Genomic DNA, 23844 nt, shown 5'->3' on the forward strand with positions numbered 1-23844 from the left:
AAACATATAAAATGCTCACTTGCTACAGGATAAAAGGAGCTTTTAAAAAATGTTATCAATTTGCCAACCGATGTCTATCACAGTTAGCCGTATTGCCAATGTCTGTCAGGGCGGTCTCTCTTTCATGAAGAGCAAACAAAACATAAGAAATTCAGCTGTTGAATAAAGTATCACAATTCTCAAGTCCACTATTAAATATGGTGTTACAACTCCTAAAAACTACATTAATAAATACAGTGTCGCTACTCCTACATTTTAAATACCATCACACAGTGTCGCAACTTCCAAAACGTCAACAGTTTCTTTCTAGTCTACCTTGGATTATGCTGAAGATTATGCTAAAAGTCTGATCAGACCTTTGAACACTATCTATAAAAGAGGTCTGAGCTGAGCTTATGGGAATATCTAGGAGATAGCATCTAACTAAACACAGTATATCTGCTTGACGCAGTTTTCATTTCATTCTAAATTTGAAGACATTGTTTTATTTTATTTCTATATCTCTACTAGCTGAATGCCCCGTGTTGCATGAGTAATAAAAAGGTTTTTGTTCAGAAAACTTACTTTTAATCAAGATATTCAACATCAACAGGAAAACCATAACCGAAAAACAAAGGTTTGTTAATTTCTGTCCACTATTTACCATTTCTGTTTACTGTGTTTATTTCTGTGTAATTCACAGAAATGTGTATTGGTTGCAGAGCCTACCAAAGATCTATACTGATTGCAATAGTCTTGCTGGCTATATAAGTTTACACATTTTTTCTTTACTCAAGGGCATGCATTTCTCTTTTGGTATGGCTTCACGGATTTTTCTTCTGATATGGCTTTACGCATAACACTAGCGGCAGTGTTCAACGTGAAGCCATGAAAGATTGGCATGTATTCGAATGATATACATGTAGATGATATAGCATGATATAGCCAGTTGGACAGTGTAGTGTACTGGATGTCCGCAGAACTAGAGGTTGTGTGTTCAAATCCAGATCGCAGAAAGTATCTTATTCTTAAAATGTTATCGCTATAGCTGGACAGATAGAAGTACGAACAGATTGACAAACATTGAGATTAATACATATATGTATATATATAGTACAGCATTCTTCTATATATATATTTCTCAAATTCTATGTCGTATATCTGTCTGTCATTCCGGCTATAGCTATTATTAAAATAGCGTAGCTGGGCAACAATTGCCATTGTCATTGCCTACCGGCATTAGAAGCTTACTAACTAGCTTAGTGGAATTTTCCATTGGCAATGTGCCAGGCCACTTGGCAATGGCCTGCCATTTGCTAGAGAGTTGTCTGCCAGCAAGTGGTAGGCAAATCTCATCACTTTTCATTTTTATAAGCTGATTTTTTAATACCCGGGCAACGCCGGGAGGCACAGCAATGCCACTTAGTACTACCCTGGCACATTGCCAATGGAAAATTTGAGTAAGCTTACTAATGAGAGCTATTCGTCTCCATGACATTACGCAATCGCCCCGAGTAGGACCCAAAACCATTGGGTATTTGCCCCCATACAGCGATATATATCTGCTAGCAAACGTATCGTTCTCTGTGGCCTAAATAGTATGGTGTCAGACTGGTACATGGGAGGTACATTCAAGATCAAATCTTCTTCCCTACGGATTGTTTATTCTAAGACTAATTATAGCTATAGCTGGACATACCGAAAACAGAGGGTAAATTTCGAGAGATATATATTTATACTAGCTATACTACCCGGCGTTGTCCGGGTAATAAAAGTCTTCGGTAGAAAATATATATTCATTTAACATACCGTATACAATATTTACCATTCTAACTCTTAAACTTTATTTAATGAAAGATTATTTGTTCAAATGAATCAAGTGAAAAACAAAAAAACTAAAAATTTTGAAACTTATCCAAACAACATGCACAACTTTTGAAGCTCATATCATGAAAAAATGTTGAAATAAATTAGGAGGAAAAATGCAACTGTAAAGGTGTTTAAATGTAAATGTGAAGTCATTAGAAAGTAATTGCTATATATAGTCTGTTTATCTATGATTACAATAAAAATTACGATTATATTACTTAGTATACGATTATATGATTTTAGTTCGTTTCAGTGTTGGCATCATAAGGTGAAAATATCATATAGACATAGAGTGGTATAAAAACCCATAGTAATTATCTAATGTAACCACTGCCTGTAAACAATCAGCGAAATCATCATTAAAAAATAGTAATAAAGCAATATGTTAACCTTAGTAACTATAGTTACCTACAATAACTTGAGTGCATTTTGTGGTTATGATCTGCAATAAAATGCAAAATTACAATGTACTACGTGCAGAGTTCTTACCTTCAATACAGATGTGTAAGATAAACACTGAATCTAACTTATAGGAAATTAGCTTACTAAAAACATACTTGTAAGAAATTTCCGTTTGCTTTTTATTAAACTTGTAGCTAAAACTTTATAACTGCTTGCGAACCCATTTTTCCATAACGTAAGATGCTGAACTGAGATATAATTGCCAAATTTTAATTTTGAAAAAAATTATTCTTGATATATTTTTGCGGAAAACAAATTGGCCCTAGTACAGCAAAACCGAAAAAAACATCGTGTTTCATAGTAAATAGTTTCATAGTTTTAATTAACACGTCATTTAGAAGGAAATGCAAATTAATGCGCGATTATCAGGATTAAGGGAACGTAGTATGACTGAGAAAAGGTCTTTGGAGCAGCTAAAATAAATTAGGAGAGCAAATAAAAGTAGATGTGAAACAAATAGCATGTATGTGAACTACAAAACAGATGATTTTTTAATGATAATACAGTTAATACAAACTGAGAAAACCCAATAAAAATTGTTATTTCGTAGTAATCAGTACAACAAAAGCCGAAATTTAATTTCGAGATAATCTATTGTTGGTATTGTTTTACTGAAAACAAATTAGCTCTAGTACAGCCAAGACGAAAAAGCACTGCGTTTTATAGAGCTAGAAAAGTTAATGAAGTTTCAATTCATTTTGTGTGTGAAAAGGAAAAATGATGTATACGTTATGTAGTAAGAGCAATGATTTGTAAAAGCTTTCATGGTCTCGTGGTTCTGGAACTGGATTGCAAAACTGCAGTCAAAAGCTTGGTGAATTCAAGTACAACAGAATGTGGAATTTTAATTCCAAAATTTTAATAGCTATAGCTTAAAAAATATATATTTAGATTCATCATATTTAGATTTTGTTGCATAAAAGCTCATTGATATGTTTGCAGGCAAAACTAAATTTTTATGTGCAATAGAGAAGGAATTACAAGCGCCGATCCATTGTAAAGGTACGGCCACATGCGCCGATTTTTTCGTTAGTTCTGACCGAAATCACGAAAGGAATGAAAAACCTAAAATTATTCGGCAGAAATCTACTGAACTTTCAGAGCTGTACATGCTGAACTTTCAGAGCTGTACATGCTGTACTTTCAGAGCTGTACATGCTGTACTTTCAGAGCTGTACATGCTGTACTTTCAGAGCTGTACATGCTGTACTTTCAGAGCTGTACATGCTGTACTTTCAGAGCTGTACATGCTGTACTTTCAGAGCTGTACATGCTGTACTTTCAGAGCTGTACATGCACACCGAAATCGTCGACCAAACAGTTAATTGGCTAAACAAAATTAATTAGTAGCGCACGCGATTTTAGCAGCTTTCGCAGGTATAGAAACACGCATTATGACACACAATAAAAATAGCAATTCAACAACATAGTACATATGAAGTAACTGCCTAGATTGCGCTATTGTTGGTTATTTCTCGTTCAAACATATGGCTCTAAATCGTTTTTTAGCAGTTCCGTTGTAGGAAGAGTTGCCATATCTAGCGCAATAAAGTCAGCTGCATCGTATTTACTATGCCAAATTGTGTTAGTACTTTTCTTGTGTGTCCCATTATTTGCCTCGGACTATATAAATCTTGAAAACTGCTAGAATCATGCTCCTTAATAAGTTTTTTAGCCAATTAAAAGCATTTCGCCGACGATTTTGGTGTGCATGCGCAGCTCTGATAATTTTGATAACTTCAGCCGAATAATTCTGTGTTTTTTATTCATTTTATGATTACGTTTAGAACCAACGAAAAAATTGGCACGTGTGGCTGCACCAATGATAACTAATGACATTTTGGGTTCATAAAGATCAAAGATCGTCAAAGTGGTGGTCAAATGGGGGTGGCGTTCAATTAAAGGTTTTACAGTAAGTTTTTATAGGGTGTAAATGTTAAACAACCATTACAGGAGAGAAAATTAAAAATCAAGAGAAAACAAATTCAAGAACAAAAGTAGAAACATGGCTTGTAATCAGAATATGATGATCACCAAATGCAAAGCACTACAACGAATAACGATGGTGAGCTGTAACTGTTGACTGGTTTCATTTAGTAACTAGCAAAATTGTGAGGCAAATTTCATTTAAAGCGATCACTTGTAGATCAGTTGTAAATTATTGCTAGTACCCTGACAGTCTAGTCCCTCTAGTGTCACGTGAGAGATCGTCAGGCGCAATTGTATAATTATGTCTGACGATTTAAAAATACAATTATTACACACACACACAACTACTCTAGAAATAAATTCTAGAAAATCAATTAGTGAAGTTCTTAGAGACTCAGACTGTCAGCCAAAACTTCTGGATTCAAATTCTGCTAGAAGCGCTAAGCGTGAACTCCGATGAATGAACAGATGAAAACGACTTTTATTATGGTAAAGAATGCTTGATACCTACCGTGTGCTCTCCAATAAAGTAAACAGACGTCTTACCCAATGAAACTGCTCTTGTGGTCTTAGAACTAAAATATCTGCCTAGACCAAGATCCCCAAGTTTGACAATGCCTTGAGCGGTGATGAACACATTAGCAGGCTTAATATCTATAAATAGCGAGAGACAGTCTATAAATAGCATACAGAAACCACTGGTTTACTTGCAACAAAATTCACATTACAGTTATTTGGTATCAAAAGATTCACCACGTCTTACTCTGCTGTGTTGTAGGTGCAAAATATTTGAAAATATGATTACAAGCTCTTACAAGCTCAAAAACGAACAGTTAATCGCCGCCATCACGAAACTGATGTAGATTAGAACCTCTTTCCAAAACTGCTCAAATGGGACATAGATGAACGAGATGATTTCTGTTTACACTTTCATGCAACCTCATTCGTCGAAATATTTTCGCAAATGTACTTCACGCATTCAATAAAACCATGTCTATTGTTCTTACGCATCTATTTCATCGTCATTGTAATGCTGTCACTTTCAGCACTGATATCTTATAACCTACTGTGAAAACTCGTTTAATTTTTTAACCTTAGCTCGAAGGAGTACATATCATTGTCTGATAAACATGAGGAGCCTGTTGGTCACCTCTGATAATCGAAAAATGCTGCAGAAATTATTCTCGCTGTTTGGCAGGACGTATGGGTCGCATGATCAGATTACGACTAGACAATTAGACCAAGCCGAAAGAAAACTGTAACATAGCGAGCATCTATATTTAATACGGGGTCTTCGGTAAAACCCGAAGTGTTTGTCATAAACTAGTGCTACGATAAGTTTTATATTGAGCTTTGTATTGGCCTTTCAATTCACGCGAGAACATCCCTTGTCGAAACAATAACCAAATGGATTAACTACGTCAGAAAAATACACTGATTCCGATCTACAGCGGTTTCGTCATGACGGCGATTAACTGTTCGTTTTTGAGCTTTTAAGAGCTTGTAATCACATTTCCACATATTTGGCACCTACAACACAGCAGAGTAAAACATGGTGAATCTTTTGATACCAAATAACTGTAATGTGAAGTTCGTTGCAAATCAACCTTTAACCATTTCAGTCATACAAGCCTCTGTGGAGGCTTGGAGTTGTCTGCACACAGTCCTCCTAGCCTCTGTAGAGGCTTTAGTGTAACTCTATTTGGCATAGACTAATTTCAGCCTTTGTCCAATCCAAATGAAGTCTTAGAGTAGCCAACCAATAAGAAGAGATGCTAAGCTTCCCTTATTGGCTAATATTGAACCAAGTTACAATGAAAGTTTTCTGAGTAAAGGCCAATGAAAATATACGGAAGGAAACTCACAACTACGCGGCTATTTTTGATTGTTGAAAGTTGTAACATTTTGAAGTGCTGGCTTATTTATGGATTTTTCTAGTGATTTTGAGTATGATTCAGATGATTTTGTGGACAATGCTACTGGAGCTCATCCTAGAACAAGGGACATTGTTTTTGATGCTGATACTGGTGATGATGACTCACAATTAGGTGCTGATTTCGACTCGGATTCAGATTTTGATCAGCTGGACTCAAATTCTACTAGTACTGTTACTACTAGTAGACCTACTAGTACAACTGATACTGGAGCTGCTAGTACTAGTACTGCTACCAACATTCCTACTGGAGCCTCTGGTGATGACGGTAGTTCAGGAAATCTGGCAGCACCAGGTTATCTGGGATTCATCCTGTCTGACTTGGATAATACCCCAACACCCACGTTCGACTGGCAGCCTACTGAGAAAGTAATGTGCAGCCCTAACTTTGACCCAGCCCTAACTTTGACTTTGAGGACTTGACCACAGTGAAAAACTCTGCCGCAGTAGTACTGAAACTAGTTCAAAGTTACTGGGGTCGAGGCTACCATGTAGTTACTGATCGCTACTACACGTCACCTTATCTTCTCCACTGGCTACGTGAGCTTCAGATGTCTGGTACTGGTACATGTATGACCAACCGAAAGGAGTACCCGAAACAGCTAATAGCCACCAAAGCGGAAGCTCGGAGGTTGGAGCAAGGGGATTCTAAGTGGCTCCAGTGTGCGAAAACAGGAATTGTAGCAACCCGCTGGAATGACAAGAAACCGATCTACTTCCTGTCAAACTATGTCAGAGCTGAGCTGTCTGAGCCACCAACTGTAATCCGTAGAAATAAGAAAGGTGAGAAGCTGACAGTGAAGGCCACACCATCCGTCATCGTATACAATCAGATGATGGGTGGTGTGGACCTCAATGATAAAATGGCAAGACTCGATCGCTCTCGAAAGTCATATAAGTGGTACGCGCGAATCGACCGCAAATGCTTTCACTGGTCCCTGTACAACGCTTATGTGCTCTATAATCATGGCCAGGAAAAGCCGATGGAATTCAGAGACTTTGTCCTGCAGATACTGACGACATGGATAGGTGAAAAGTCATTCTCTCGACAGTCAACTAGGACAAACACACCAGCTGCCACTCCCAACAATCCGGAGATACGTCTAGACATGAGCAAACTACACTGTCCCGAGTGGCCTACTGATGGGTCAAAAGATCACCGCAGTGCAGTCTGCCAGAAAAAGTACCTGATATAATCGCAGCAAAATCCAGAGAAGGCTTACAAAGACTTACAACACAAATCAGTCAAGAGTTCAATTCGGTGTGAAACCTGCAACGTGTACTTGTGCATCAAACGCGGTTCAGACTGCTGGAAAGCGTACCATATCAGAGTTCAGTATTGGAAGTGAAAATCTCGAACATTTCCTCTTTTTTTGCAACTTCGTCAATCCTCTGTTATGTTTTCAGTCATGTCATAATAATAAAAATAATGTCTTTGAAATCATGTACCATTGTGTTTTTGTCAAATTTTTATATTCACCAAGTTTGACATTCTATACATTCTTCAGTAATTGAGCTACAATTTTGCTACTTATACCATTAGAAAGCCCAAAGATTTCTGATTTGAATGAATATAGGTGTTCTTATAAGAAAAGTTACTCCCAGATGGTCTAAATGACAATATTGTAAAATGAGACATAAACCTTCACTCTAACAATGAGAATGGAGAATAATTAGATAATTGCTTAATGGCTTGGGGACTGAAATGGTTAATGAGACTTGGCAGAAAGTGTTGACAGTGAACATAACGGCTAATGAAGATGGGAGTAAGTCAACACGAATTATCTGAAAGCATGAGCAGAATATGACATTTGGAGGGTATATATATATATATATATATATATATATATATATATATATATATATATAGATATATATATATATATATATAGATATATATATATAGATATATATATATATATCATTAAAACAGACTATAACTTTAGATAAAACACTTTATTACTATTAGTTTCATGCTTGGTAAAAGCAATCTTCAGATAAAGTGTTGGCACCAGCTCGTCAGTGCCTGCCAGCAAGTTTCTACTGTCCAACTTTAAAACCTAATGCTTCTATGAATCCATAATCTTCCAGCTATGAAGTTTTAGTAATTTTAATAGTTCTGGCTGTATATAAGTAACAAAAACGGGTGCCAACACTTCATCTGAAGATTGCTCTTACCAAGCATGAAACTAATAGTAAAAAAGGGTTTTATCTAAGGTATTAGTCCGCTTTATTGATTTAACTTGCTCTAATTTTATCATTGAGCACTCTGCCCGGATCTTGCGCTTTTACTTATGGATATATATATATATTATGTAAAGAATAGTTCCTACAGTGAAATGAAGCCAGCCTAATGGTCTAGAACCTCTGACCTGCAAACAACAGATTCGGGTTCCATTCCCTATAAAAGACCACCCATGGTGACGACCCATGGTGACAAGAATGACTTCCAACCTTCAATTGCTCTCTGCAACTGGTCTTCAATCATGGAAGTTCCCTAGCTACTAGACTCAGACATGTCCGGTCAAGATCACAGAGAGATTGTTTGTGGAACACTGGCTCTCAAAAACACCAGCAGCCTCTGCTTACAGTGAGCTAAGAAGACATCCTACTCAATCTTCAGGGAATTGCTCTCCCATGGCTCTTATGTACGTGTCTAACTGTGAAAGTATGATTCCTGGAAATAAGTGCTTTCAAACATCAATTGATTTTCCAGTTCAGTTGAAAACAGACGTTTCTGCTGTGACCACACAAAAAATCTGTCAAATGTTGGAAACAAATTTAGGAGTTAAATAAACCGCATAAAAAGCAATTATAAAACAATAAATTAATTTGCTTGTATGAGTGAAAACGACGTAATTGAAAGTGTTTAGCAAAACAGTTATAGATGTTCGTGGAGATATAGAGGTTCGTGGAGATATAGAGGTTCGTTGAGTTATAGATGTTCGTGGAGTTATAGATGTTCGTGGAGTTATAGATGTTCGTGGAGTTATAGATGTTTATGGAGTTATAGATGTTTATGGAGTTATAGATGTTTATGGAGTTATAGATGTTTATGGAGTTATAGATGTTTATGGAGTTATAGATGTTTATGGAGTTATGGATGTTTATGGAGTTATGGATGTTTATGGAGTTATGGATGTTTATGGAGTTATAGATGTTTATGGAGTTACAGATGTTTATGGAGTTATAGATGTTTATGGAGTTATGGATGTTCATGGAGTTATGGATGTTCATGGAGTTATGGATGCTCATGGAGTTATAGATGTTCGTGGAGTTATAGATGTTCGTGGAGTTATAGATGTTTATGGAGTTATAGATGTTTATGGAGTTATAGATGTTTATGGAGTTATGGATGTTTATGGAGTTATGGATGTTTATGGAGTTATAGATGTTTATGGAGTTATGGATGTTTATGGAGTTATGGATGTTTATGGAGTTATGGATGTTTATGGAGTTATGGATGTTCATGGAGTTATGGATGTTTATGGAGTTATGGATGTTTATGGAGTTATGGATGTTTATGGAGTTATGGATGTTTATGGAGTTATGGATGTTTATGGAGTTATGGATGTTCATGGAGTTATAGATGTTCGTGGAGTTATAGATGTTCGTGGAGTTATAGATGTTTATGGAGTTATGGATGTTTATGGAGTTATGGATGTTTATGGAGTTATGGATGTTCATGGAGTTATGGATGTTTATGGAGTTATGGATGTTTATGGAGTTATGGATGTTTATGGAGTTATGGATGTTCATGGAGTTATAGATGTTCATGGAGTTATAGATGTTTATGGAGTTATGGATGTTTATGGAGTTATGGATGTTTATGGAGTTATGGATGTTTATGGAGTTATGGATGTTTATGGAGTTATGGATGTTTATGGAGTTATGGATGTTTATGGAGTTATGGATGTTTATGGAGTTATGGATGTTTATGGAGTTATGGATGTTCGTGGAGTTATGGATGTTTATGGAGTTATAGATGTTTATGGAGTTATGGATGTTTATGGAGTTATGGATGTTTATGGAGTTATGGATGTTTATGGAGTTATGGATGTTTATGGAGTTATGGATGTTTATGGAGTTATGGATGTTTATGGAGTTATGGATGTTTATGGAGTTATGGATGTTTATGGAGTTATAGATGTTTATGGAGTTATGGATGTTTATGGAGTTATAGATGTTCGTGGAGTTATAGATGTTTATGGAGTTATGGATGTTTATGGAGTTATGGATGTTTATGGAGTTATGGATGTTCATGGAGTTATGGATGTTTATGGAGTTATGGATGTTTATGGAGTTATAGATGTTTATGGAGTTATGGATGTTTATGGAGTTATGGATGTTTATGGAGTTATGGATGTTTATGGAGTTATGGATGTTTATGGAGTTATGGATGTTTATGGAGTTATAGATGTTTATGGAGTTATAGATGTTTATGGAGTTATGGATGTTTATGGAGTTATGGATGTTTATGGAGTTATAGATGTTTATGGAGTTATGGATGTTTATGGAGTTATGGATGTTTATGGAGTTATGGATGTTTATGGAGTTATGGATGTTTATGGAGTTATGGATGTTCATGGAGTTATAGATGTTTATGGAGTTATGGATGTTCATGGAGTTATGGATGTTTATGGAGTTATGGATGTTTATGGAGTTATGGATGTTTATGGAGTTATGGATGTTTATGGAGTTATAGATGTTCGTGGAGTTATAGATGTTTATGGAGTTATGGATGTTCATGGAGTTATGGATGTTTATGGAGTTATGGATGTTTATGGAGTTATGGATGTTTATGGAGTTATAGATGTTTATGGAGTTATGGATGTTTATGGAGTTATAGATGTTTATGGAGTTATGGATGTTTATGGAGTTATAGATGTTCGTGGAGTTATAGATGTTTATGGAGTTATGGATGTTTATGGAGTTATGGATGTTTATGGAGTTATGGATGTTCATGGAGTTATGGATGTTTATGGAGTTATGGATGTTTATGGAGTTATGGATGTTTATGGAGTTATAGATGTTCTTGGAGTTATGGATGTTTATGGAGTTATGGATGTTTATGGAGTTATGGATGTTCATGGAGTTATAGATGTTTATGGAGTTATGGATGTTTATGGAGTTATGGATGTTTATGGAGTTATAGATGTTCGTGGAGTTATAGATGTTTATGGAGTTATGGATGTTTATGGAGTTATGGATGTTCATGGAGTTATAGATGTTCATGGAGTTATGGATGTTTATGGAGTTATAGATGTTCATGGAGTTATAGATGTTCATGGAGTTATAGATGTTTATGGAGTTATGGATGTTTATGGAGTTATAGATGTTTATGGAGTTATAGATGTTCGTGGAGTTATGGATGTTTATGGAGTTATAGATGTTTATGGAGTTATAGATGTTCGTGGAGTTATGGATGTTTATGGAGTTATAGATGTTCGTGGAGTTATGGATGTTTATGGAGTTATGGATGTTTATGGAGTTATGGATGTTTATGGAGTTATGGATGTTTATGGAGTTATGGATGTTTATGGAGTTATAGATGTTTATGGAGTTATAGATGTTTATGGAGTTATAGATGTTCATGGAGTTATAGATGTTTATGGAGTTATGGATGTTTATGGAGTTATAGATGTTTATGGAGTTATAGATGTTCATGGAGTTATAGATGTTTATGGAGTTATGGATGTTTATGGAGTTATGGATGTTTATGGAGTTATGGATGTTTATGGAGTTATGGATGTTTATGGAGTTATGGATGTTTATGGAGTTATGGATGTTCATGGAGTTATGGATGTTTATGGAGTTATAGATGTTTATGGAGTTATAGATGTTTATGGAGTTATGGATGTTTATGGAGTTATGGATGTTTATGGAGTTATGGATGTTTATGGAGTTATGGATGTTTATGGAGTTATAGATGTTTATGGAGTTATAGATGTTTATGGAGTTATAGATGTTTATGGAGTTATGGATGTTTATGGAGTTATGGATGTTTATGGAGTTATGGATGTTTATGGAGTTATGGATGTTTATGGAGTTATGGATGTTTATGGAGTTATAGATGTTTATGGAGTTATAGATGTTTATGGAGTTATAGATGTTCATGGAGTTATAGATGTTTATGGAGTTATGGATGTTTATGGAGTTATAGATGTTTATGGAGTTATAGATGTTTATGGAGTTATGGATGTTTATGGAGTTATGGATGTTTATGGAGTTATGGATGTTTATGGAGTTATAGATGTTTATGGAGTTATAGATGTTTATGGAGTTATAGATGTTCATGGAGTTATAGATGTTTATGGAGTTATGGATGTTTATGGAGTTATAGATGTTTATGGAGTTATAGATGTTCATGGAGTTATAGATGTTTATGGAGTTATGGATGTTTATGGAGTTATGGATGTTTATGGAGTTATGGATGTTTATGGAGTTATGGATGTTTATGGAGTTATAGATGTTTATGGAGTTATGGATGTTTATGGAGTTATAGATGTTTATGGAGTTATAGATGTTTATGGAGTTATGGATGTTTATGGAGTTATGGATGTTTATGGAGTTATGGATGTTTATGGAGTTATGGATGTTTATGGAGTTATGGATGTTTATGGAGTTATGGATGTTTATGGAGTTATAGATGTTTATGGAGTTATAGATGTTTATGGAGTTATGGATGTTTATGGAGTTATGGATGTTTATGGAGTTATGGATGTTTATGGAGTTATGGATGTTTATGGAGTTATGGATGTTTATGGAGTTATAGATGTTTATGGAGTTATAGATGTTTATGGAGTTATAGATGTTCATGGAGTTATAGATGTTTATGGAGTTATGGATGTTTATGGAGTTATAGATGTTTATGGAGTTATAGATGTTCATGGAGTTATAGATGTTTATGGAGTTATGGATGTTTATGGAGTTATGGATGTTTATGGAGTTATGGATGTTTATGGAGTTATGGATGTTTATGGAGTTATGGATGTTTATGGAGTTATGGATGTTTATGGAGTTATAGATGTTCTTGGAGTTATGGATGTTTATGGAGTTATGGATGTTTATGGAGTTATGGATGTTCATGGAGTTATAGATGTTTATGGAGTTATGGATGTTTATGGAGTTATGGATGTTTATGGAGTTATAGATGTTCGTGGAGTTATAGATGTTTATGGAGTTATGGATGTTTATGGAGTTATGGATGTTCATGGAGTTATAGATGTTCATGGAGTTATGGATGTTTATGGAGTTATAGATGTTCATGGAGTTATAGATGTTCATGGAGTTATAGATGTTTATGGAGTTATGGATGTTTATGGAGTTATAGATGTTTATGGAGTTATAGATGTTCGTGGAGTTATGGATGTTTATGGAGTTATAGATGTTTATGGAGTTATAGATGTTCGTGGAGTTATGGATGTTTATGGAGTTATAGATGTTCGTGGAGTTATGGATGTTTATGGAGTTATGGATGTTTATGGAGTTATGGATGTTTATGGAGTTATGGATGTTTATGGAGTTATGGATGTTTATGGAGTTATAGATGTTTATGGAGTTATAGATGTTTATGGAGTTATAGATGTTCATGGAGTTATAGATGTTTATGGAGTTATGGATGTTTATGGAGTTATATATGTTTATGGAGTTATAGATGTTCATGGAGTTATAGATGTTTATGGAGTTATGGATGTTTATGGAGTTATGGATGTTTATGGAGTTATGGATGTTTATGGAGTTATGGATGTTTATGGAGTTATGGATGTTTATGGAGTTATGGATGTTCATGGAGTTATGGATGTTTATGGAGTTATAGATGTTTATGGAGTTATGGATGTTTATGGAGTTATGGATGTTTATGGAGTTATAGATGTTTATGGAGTTATAGATGTTTATGGAGTTATAGATGTTCATGGAGTTATAGATGTTTATGGAGTTATGGATGTTTATGGAGTTATAGATGTTTATGGAGTTATAGATGTTCATGGAGTTATAGATGTTTATGGAGTTATGGATGTTTATGGAGTTATGGATGTTCATGGAGTTATGGATGTTTATGGAGTTATGGATGTTTATGGAGTTACGGATGTTTATGGAGTTATGGATGTTTATGGAGTTATGGATGTTTATGGAGTTATGGATGTTTATGGAGTTATGGATGTTTATGGAGTTATAGATGTTTATGGAGTTATAGATGTTCATGGAGTTATAGATGTTTATGGAGTTATGGATGTTTATGGAGTTATAGATGTTTATGGAGTTATAGATGTTCATGGAGTTATGGATGTTTATGGAGTTATAGATGTTTATGGAGTTATGGATGTTTATGGAGTTATAGATGTTCATGGAGTTATGGATGTTTATGGAGTTATAGATGTTCATGGAGTTATAGATGTTTATGGAGTTATGGATGTTTATGGAGTTATGGATGTTTATGGAGTTATGGATGTTTATGGAGTTATGGATGTTCTTGGAGTTATGGATGTTCATGGAGTTATAGATGTTTATGGAGTTATGGATGTTTATGGAGTTATGGATGTTTATGGAGTTATGGATGTTCATGGAGTTATGGATGTTTATGGAGTTATGGATGTTTATGGAGTTATAGATGTTTATGGAGTTATGGATGTTTATGGAGTTATGGATGTTCTTGGAGTTATGGATGCTCATGGAGTTATAGATGTTTATGGAGTTATGGATGTTTATGGAGTTATGGATGTTTATGGAGTTATGGATGTTTATGGAGTTATGGATGTTTATGGAGTTATAGATGTTTATGGAGTTATAGATGTTTATGGAGTTATAGATGTTCATGGAGTTATAGATGTTTATGGAGTTATGGATGTTTATGGAGTTATAGATGTTTATGGAGTTATGGATGTTTATGGAGTTATAGATGTTCATGGAGTTATAGATGTTTATGGAGTTATGGATGTTTATGGAGTTATGGATGTTTATGGAGTTATGGATGTTTATGGAGTTATGGATGTTTATGGAGTTATGGATGTTTATGGAGTTATAGATGTTTATGGAGTTATGGATGTTTATGGAGTTATGGATGTTTATGGAGTTATGGATGTTTATGGAGTTATGGATGTTTATGGAGTTATGGATGTTTATGGAGTTATGGATGTTTATGGAGTTATAGATGTTTATGGAGTTATAGATGTTCATGGAGTTATAGATGTTTATGGAGTTATGGATGTTTATGGAGTTATAGATGTTTATGGAGTTATGGATGTTCATGGAGTTATAGATGTTCATGGAGTTATGGATGTTCATGGAGTTATAGATGTTCATGGAGTTATAGATGTTTATGGAGTTATGGATGTTTATGGAGTTATAGATGTTTATGGAGTTATAGATGTTCATGGAGTTATAGATGTTTATGGAGTTATGGATGTTTATGGAGTTATGGATGTTTATGGAGTTATGGATGTTTATGGAGTTATGGATGTTTATGGAGTTATGGATGTTTATGGAGTTATGGATGTTTATGGAGTTATAGATGTTTATGGAGTTATAGATGTTCATGGAGTTATAGATGTTCGTGGAGTTATAGATGTTTATGGAGTTATGGATGTTTATGGAGTTATGGATGTTTATGGAGTTATGGATGTTCATGGAGTTATGGATGTTTATGGAGTTATGGATGTTTATGGAGTTATGGATGTTTATGGAGTTATGGATGTTCATGGAGTTATAGATGTTCATGGAGTTATAGATGTTTATGGAGTTATGGATGTTTATGGAGTTATGGATGTTTATGGAGTTATGGATGTTCATGGAGTTATAGATGTTCATGGAGTTATAGATGTTTATGGAGTTATGGATGTTTATGGAGTTATAGATGTTTATGGAGTTATAGATGTTCATGGAGTTATAGATGTTTATGGAGTTATGGATGTTTATGGAGTTATAGATGTTTATGGAGTTATGGATGTTCATGGAGTTATAGATGTTCATGGAGTTATGGATGTTCATGGAGTTATAGATGTTCATGGAGTTATAGATGTTTATGGAGTTATGGATGTTTATGGAGTTATGGATGTTTATGGAGTTATGGATGTTTATGGAGTTATGGATGTTTATGGAGTTATGGATGTTTATGGAGTTATGGATGTTTATGGAGTTATGGATGTTTATGGAGTTATGGATGTTTATGGAGTTACAGATGCTTATGGATGTTTATGGAGTTATGGATGTTTATGGAGTTATGGATGTTTATGGAGTTATGGATGTTCATGGAGTTATGGATGTTTATGGAGTTATGGATGTTCATGGAGTTATAGATGTTCATGGAGTTATAGATGTTTATGGAGTTATGGATGTTTATGGAGTTATGGATGTTTATGGAGTTATGGATGTTTATGGAGTTATGGATGTTTATGGAGTTATGGATGTTTATGGAGTTATAGATGTTTATGGAGTTATGGATGTTTATGGAGTTATGGATGTTTATGGAGTTATGGATGTTTATGGAGTTATAGATGTTTATGGAGTTATGGATGTTTATGGAGTTATAGATGTTCATGGAGTTATGGATGTTTATGGAATTATGGATGTTTATGGAGCTATAGATGTTTATGGAGTTATGGATGTTCATGGAGTTATAGATGTTCATGGAGTTATAGATGTTTATGGAGTTATGGATGTTTATGGAGTTATGGATGTTTATGGAGTTATGGATGTTTATGGAGTTATGGATGTTTATGGAGTTATAGATGTTCGTGGAGTTATAGATGTTTATGGAGTTATGGATGTTCATGGAGTTATAGATGTTTATGGAGTTATGGATGTTTATGGAGTTATGGATGTTTATGGAGTTATGGATGTTTATGGAGTTATGGATGTTTATGGAGTTATGGATGTTTATGGAGTTATGGATGTTTATGGAGTTATGGATGTTTATGGAGTTATGGATGTTTATGGAGTTACAGATGCTTATGGATGTTTATGGAGTTATGGATGTTTATGGAGTTATGGATGTTTATGGAGTTATGGATGTTCATGGAGTTATGGATGTTTATGGAGTTATGGATGTTCATGGAGTTATAGATGTTCATGGAGTTATAGATGTTTATGGAGTTATGGATGTTTATGGAGTTATGGATGTTTATGGAGTTATGGATGTTTATGGAGTTATGGATGTTTATGGAGTTATGGATGTTTATGGAGTTATAGATGTTTATGGAGTTATGGATGTTTATGGAGTTATGGATGTTTATGGAGTTATAGATGTTTATGGAGTTATAGATGTTCATGGAGTTATGGATGTTTATGGAGTTATGGATGTTTATGGAGTTATGGATGTTTATGGAGTTATGGATGTTTATGGAGTTATAGATGTTTATGGAGTTATGGATGTTTATGGAGTTATAGATGTTTATGGAGTTATGGATGTTTATGGAGTTATGGATGTTTATGGAGTTATGGATGTTTATGGAGTTATAGATGTTCATGGAGTTATGGATGTTTATGGAGTTATGGATGTTTATGGAGTTATGGATGTTTATGGAGTTATGGATGTTTATGGAGTTATAGATGTTTATGGAGTTATGGATGTTTATGGAGTTATGGATGTTTATGGAGTTATAGATGTTTATGGAGTTATAGATGTTCATGGAGTTATGGATGTTTATGGAGTTATGGATGTTTATGGAGTTATGGATGTTTATGGAGTTATGGATGTTTATGGAGTTATGGATGTTTATGGAGTTATGGATGTTTATGGAGTTATGGATGTTTATGGAGTTATGGATGTTTATGGAGTTATGGATGTTCATGGAGTTATGGATGTTTATGGAGTTATGGATGTTCATGGAGTTATAGATGTTTATGGAGTTATGGATGTTTATGGAGTTATAGATGTTTATGGAGTTATAGATGTTTATGGAGTTATGGATGTTTATGGAGTTATGGATGTTTATGGAGTTATGGATGTTTATGGAGTTATGGATGTTTATGGAGTTATGGATGTTCATGGAGTTATAGATGTTCATGGAGTTATAGATGTTTATGGAGTTATGGATGTTTATGGAGTTATGGATGTTTATGGAGTTATGGATGTTTATGGAGTTATGGATGTTTATGGAGTTATGGATGTTTATGGAGTTATGGATGTTTATGGAGTTATGGATGTTTATGGAGTTATGGATGTTTATGGAGTTATGGATGTTTATGGAGTTATGGATGTTTATGGAGTTATGGATGTTCATGGAGTTATGGATGTTTATGGAGTTATGGATGTTTATGGAGTTATAGATGTTCATGGAGTTATAGATGTTTATGGAGTTATGGATGTTTATGGAGTTATGGATGTTTATGGAGTTATGGATGTTTATGGAGTTACAGATGCTTATGGAGTTATGGATGTTTATGGAGTTATGGATGTTTATGGAGTTATGGATGTTCATGGAGTTATGGACGTTTATGGAGTTATGGATGTTTATGGAGTTATGGATGTTTATGGAGTTACAGATGCTTATGGAGTTATGGATGTTTATGGAGTTATGGATGTTTATGGAGTTATGGATGTTCATGGAGTTATGGATGTTTATGGAGTTATGGATGTTTATGGAGTTATAGATGTTCATGGAGTTATAGATGTTTATGGAGTTATGGATGTTTATGGAGTTATGGATGTTTATGGAGTTATGGATGTTTATGGAGTTACAGATGCTTATGGAGTTATGGATGTTTATGGAGTTATGGATGTTTATGGAGTTATAGATGTTTATGGAGTTATGGATGTTTATGGAGTTATAGATGTTCATGGAGTTATAGATGTTTATGGAGTTATGGATGTTTATGGAGTTATGGATGTTTATGGAGTTATGGATGTTTATGGAGTTACAGATGCTTATGGAGTTATGGATGTTTATGGAGTTATAGATGTTTATGGAGTTATAGATGTTTATGGAGTTATAGATGTTTATGGAGTTATGGATGTTTATGGAGTTATGGATGTTTATGGAGTTATGGATGTTTATGGAGTTATGGATGTTTATGGAGTTATGGATGTTTATGGAGTTATGGATGTTTATGGAGTTATGGATGTTTATGGAGTTATGGATGTTTATGGAGTTATAGATGTTTATGGAGTTATGGATGTTTATGGAGTTATGGATGTTCTTGGAGTTATGGATGCTCATGGAGTTATAGATGTTTATGGAGTTATGGATGTTTATGGAGTTATGGATGTTTATGGAGTTATGGATGTTTATGGAGTTATAGATGTTTATGGAGTTATAGATGTTTATGGAGTTATAGATGTTCATGGAGTTATAGATGTTTATGGAGTTATGGATGTTTATGGAGTTATAGATGTTTATGGAGTTATGGATGTTTATGGAGTTATAGATGTTCATGGAGTTATAGATGTTTATGGAGTTATGGATGTTTATGGAGTTATGGATGTTTATGGAGTTATGGATGTTTATGGAGTTATGGATGTTTATGGAGTTATGGATGTTTATGGAGTTATAGATGTTTATGGAGTTATAGATGTTTATGGAGTTATAGATGTTTATGGAGTTATAGATGCTTATGGAGTTATGGATGTTCATGGAGTTATGGATGTTTATGGAGTTATGGATGTTTATGGAGTTATGGATGTTTATGGAGTTATGGATGTTTATGGAGTTATGGATGTTTATGGAGTTATGGATGTTTATGGAGTTATAGATGTTTATGGAGTTATAGATGTTCATGGAGTTATAGATGTTTATGGAGTTATGGATGTTTATGGAGTTATAGATGTTTATGGAGTTATGGATGTTCATGGAGTTATAGATGTTCATGGAGTTATGGATGTTCATGGAGTTATAGATGTTCATGGAGTTATAGATGTTTATGGAGTTATGGATGTTTATGGAGTTATAGATGTTTATGGAGTTATAGATGTTCATGGAGTTATAGATGTTTATGGAGTTATGGATGTTTATGGAGTTATGGATGTTTATGGAGTTATGGATGTTTATGGAGTTATGGATGTTTATGGAGTTATGGATGTTTATGGAGTTATGGATGTTTATGGAGTTATGGATGTTTATGGAGTTATAGATGTTTATGGAGTTATAGATGTTCATGGAGTTATAGATGTTCGTGGAGTTATAGATGTTTATGGAGTTATGGATGTTTATGGAGTTATGGATGTTTATGGAGTTATGGATGTTCATGGAGTTATGGATGTTTATGGAGTTATGGATGTTTATGGAGTTATGGATGTTTATGGAGTTATGGATGTTCATGGAGTTATAGATGTTCATGGAGTTATAGATGTTTATGGAGTTATGGATGTTTATGGAGTTATGGATGTTTATGGAGTTATGGATGTTCATGGAGTTATAGATGTTCATGGAGTTATAGATGTTTATGGAGTTATGGATGTTTATGGAGTTATAGATGTTTATGGAGTTATAGATGTTCATGGAGTTATAGATGTTTATGGAGTTATGGATGTTTATGGAGTTATAGATGTTTATGGAGTTATGGATGTTCATGGAGTTATAGATGTTCATGGAGTTATGGATGTTCATGGAGTTATAGATGTTCATGGAGTTATAGATGTTTATGGAGTTATGGATGTTTATGGAGTTATGGATGTTTATGGAGTTATGGATGTTTATGGAGTTATGGATGTTTATGGAGTTATGGATGTTTATGGAGTTATGGATGTTTATGGAGTTATGGATGTTCATGGAGTTATGGATGTTTATGGAGTTATGGATGTTTATGGAGTTATGGATGTTTATGGAGTTATGGATGTTCATGGAGTTATAGATGTTCATGGAGTTATAGATGTTTATGGAGTTATGGATGTTTATGGAGTTATGGATGTTTATGGAGTTATGGATGTTCATGGAGTTATAGATGTTCATGGAGTTATAGATGTTTATGGAGTTATGGATGTTTATGGAGTTATAGATGTTTATGGAGTTATGGATGTTTATGGAGTTATAGATGTTTATGGAGTTATGGATGTTTATGGAGTTATAGATGTTTATGGAGTTATAGATGTTTATGGAGTTATGGATGTTCATGGAGTTATGGATGTTTATGGAGTTATGGATGTTCATGGAGTTATAGATGTTCATGGAGTTATAGATGTTTATGGAGTTATGGATGTTTATGGAGTTATAGATGTTTATGGAGTTATGGATGTTTATGGAGTTATAGATGTTTATGGAGTTATAGATGTTTATGGAGTTATGGATGTTCATGGAGTTATGGATGTTTATGGAGTTATGGATGTTCATGGAGTTATAGATGTTCATGGAGTTATAGATGTTTATGGAGTTATGGATGTTTATGGAGTTATGGATGTTTATGGAGTTATGGATGTTTATGGAGTTATGGATGTTCATGGAGTTATGGATGTTTATGGAGTTATGGATGTTCATGGAGTTATAGATGTTCATGGAGTTATAGATGTTTATGGAGTTATGGATGTTCATGGAGTTATGGATGTTTATGGAGTTATGGATGTTTATGGAGTTATGGATGTTCATGGAGTTATGGATGTTTATGGAGTTATGGATGTTTATGGAGTTATGGATGTTTATGGAGTTATGGATGTTTATGGAGTTATGGATGTTTATGGAGTTATGGATGTTCATGGAGTTATGGATGTTTATGGAGTTATGGATGTTCATGGAGTTATAGATGTTCATGGAGTTATGGATGTTTATGGAGTTATGGATGTTCATGGAGTTATAGATGTTCATGGAGTTATGGATGTTTATGGAGTTATGGATGTTCATGGAGTTATGGATGTTCATGGAGTTATGGATGTTTATGGAGTTATGGATGTTTATGGAGTTATGGATGTTCATGGAGTTATAGATGTTCATGGAGTTATGGATGTTTATGGAGTTATGGATGTTTATGGAGTTATGGATGTTTATGGAGTTATGGATGTTTATGGAGTTATGGATGTTCATGGAGTTATGGATGTTTATGGAGTTATGGATGTTCATGGAGTTATAGATGTTCATGGAGTTATGGATGTTTATGGAGTTATGGATGTTCATGGAGTTATGGATGTTCATGGAGTTATGGATGTTTATGGAGTTATGGATGTTTATGGAGTTACAGATGCTTATGGATGTTTATGGAGTTATGGATGTTTATGGAGTTATGGATGTTTATGGAGTTATGGATGTTCATGGAGTTATGGATGTTTATGGAGTTATGGATGTTCATGGAGTTATAGATGTTCATGGAGTTATAGATGTTTATGGAGTTATGGATGTTTATGGAGTTATGGATGTTTATGGAGTTATGGATGTTTATGGAGTTATGGATGTTTATGGAGTTATGGATGTTTATGGAGTTATAGATGTTTATGGAGTTATGGATGTTTATGGAGTTATGGATGTTTATGGAGTTATAGATGTTTATGGAGTTATAGATGTTCATGGAGTTATGGATGTTTATGGAGTTATGGATGTTTATGGAGTTATGGATGTTTATGGAGTTATGGATGTTTATGGAGTTATAGATGTTTATGGAGTTATGGATGTTTATGGAGTTATAGATGTTTATGGAGTTATGGATGTTTATGGAGTTATGGATGTTTATGGAGTTATGGATGTTTATGGAGTTATAGATGTTCATGGAGTTATGGATGTTTATGGAGTTATGGATGTTTATGGAGTTATGGATGTTTATGGAGTTATGGATGTTTATGGAGTTATAGATGTTTATGGAGTTATGGATGTTTATGGAGTTATGGATGTTTATGGAGTTATAGATGTTTATGGAGTTATAGATGTTCATGGAGTTATGGATGTTTATGGAGTTATGGATGTTTATGGAGTTATGGATGTTTATGGAGTTATGGATGTTTATGGAGTTATGGATGTTTATGGAGTTATGGATGTTTATGGAGTTATGGATGTTTATGGAGTTATGGATGTTTATGGAGTTATGGATGTTCATGGAGTTATGGATGTTTATGGAGTTATGGATGTTCATGGAGTTATAGATGTTTATGGAGTTATGGATGTTTATGGAGTTATAGATGTTTATGGAGTTATAGATGTTTATGGAGTTATGGATGTTTATGGAGTTATGGATGTTTATGGAGTTATGGATGTTTATGGAGTTATGGATGTTTATGGAGTTATGGATGTTCATGGAGTTATAGATGTTCATGGAGTTATAGATGTTTATGGAGTTATGGATGTTTATGGAGTTATGGATGTTTATGGAGTTATGGATGTTTATGGAGTTATGGATGTTTATGGAGTTATGGATGTTTATGGAGTTATGGATGTTTATGGAGTTATGGATGTTTATGGAGTTATGGATGTTTATGGAGTTACAGATGCTTATGGAGTTATGGATGTTTATGGAGTTATGGATGTTTATGGAGTTATGGATGTTCATGGAGTTATGGATGTTTATGGAGTTATGGATGTTTATGGAGTTATAGATGTTCATGGAGTTATAGATGTTTATGGAGTTATGGATGTTTATGGAGTTATGGATGTTTATGGAGTTATGGATGTTTATGGAGTTACAGATGCTTATGGAGTTATGGATGTTTATGGAGTTATGGATGTTTATGGAGTTATAGATGTTTATGGAGTTATGGATGTTTATGGAGTTATAGATGTTCATGGAGTTATAGATGTTTATGGAGTTATGGATGTTTATGGAGT

At 34.3% G+C, this 23844-nt stretch overlaps 1 protein-coding gene across 1 annotated transcript in view; it reads right to left on the minus strand.

Moving 5' to 3' along the window:
* The window catches only part of LOC137398934 (serine/threonine-protein kinase Nek7-like), a 37547-nt gene that overhangs the window by 4871 nt on the left and 8832 nt on the right, over positions 1 to 23844 (minus strand). Inside the window, exon 5 of the mRNA XM_068085096.1 lies at positions 4786 to 4893. Coding sequence (XP_067941197.1) covers positions 4786 to 4893 — 108 coding nt within the window. The remainder of the gene's footprint in view (positions 1 to 4785; positions 4894 to 23844) is intronic.

Source organism: Watersipora subatra, chromosome 6, assembly GCF_963576615.1.
Source record: "Watersipora subatra chromosome 6, tzWatSuba1.1, whole genome shotgun sequence".
NCBI classification, from domain to species: Eukaryota; Metazoa; Bryozoa; class Gymnolaemata; order Cheilostomatida; family Watersiporidae; genus Watersipora; species Watersipora subatra.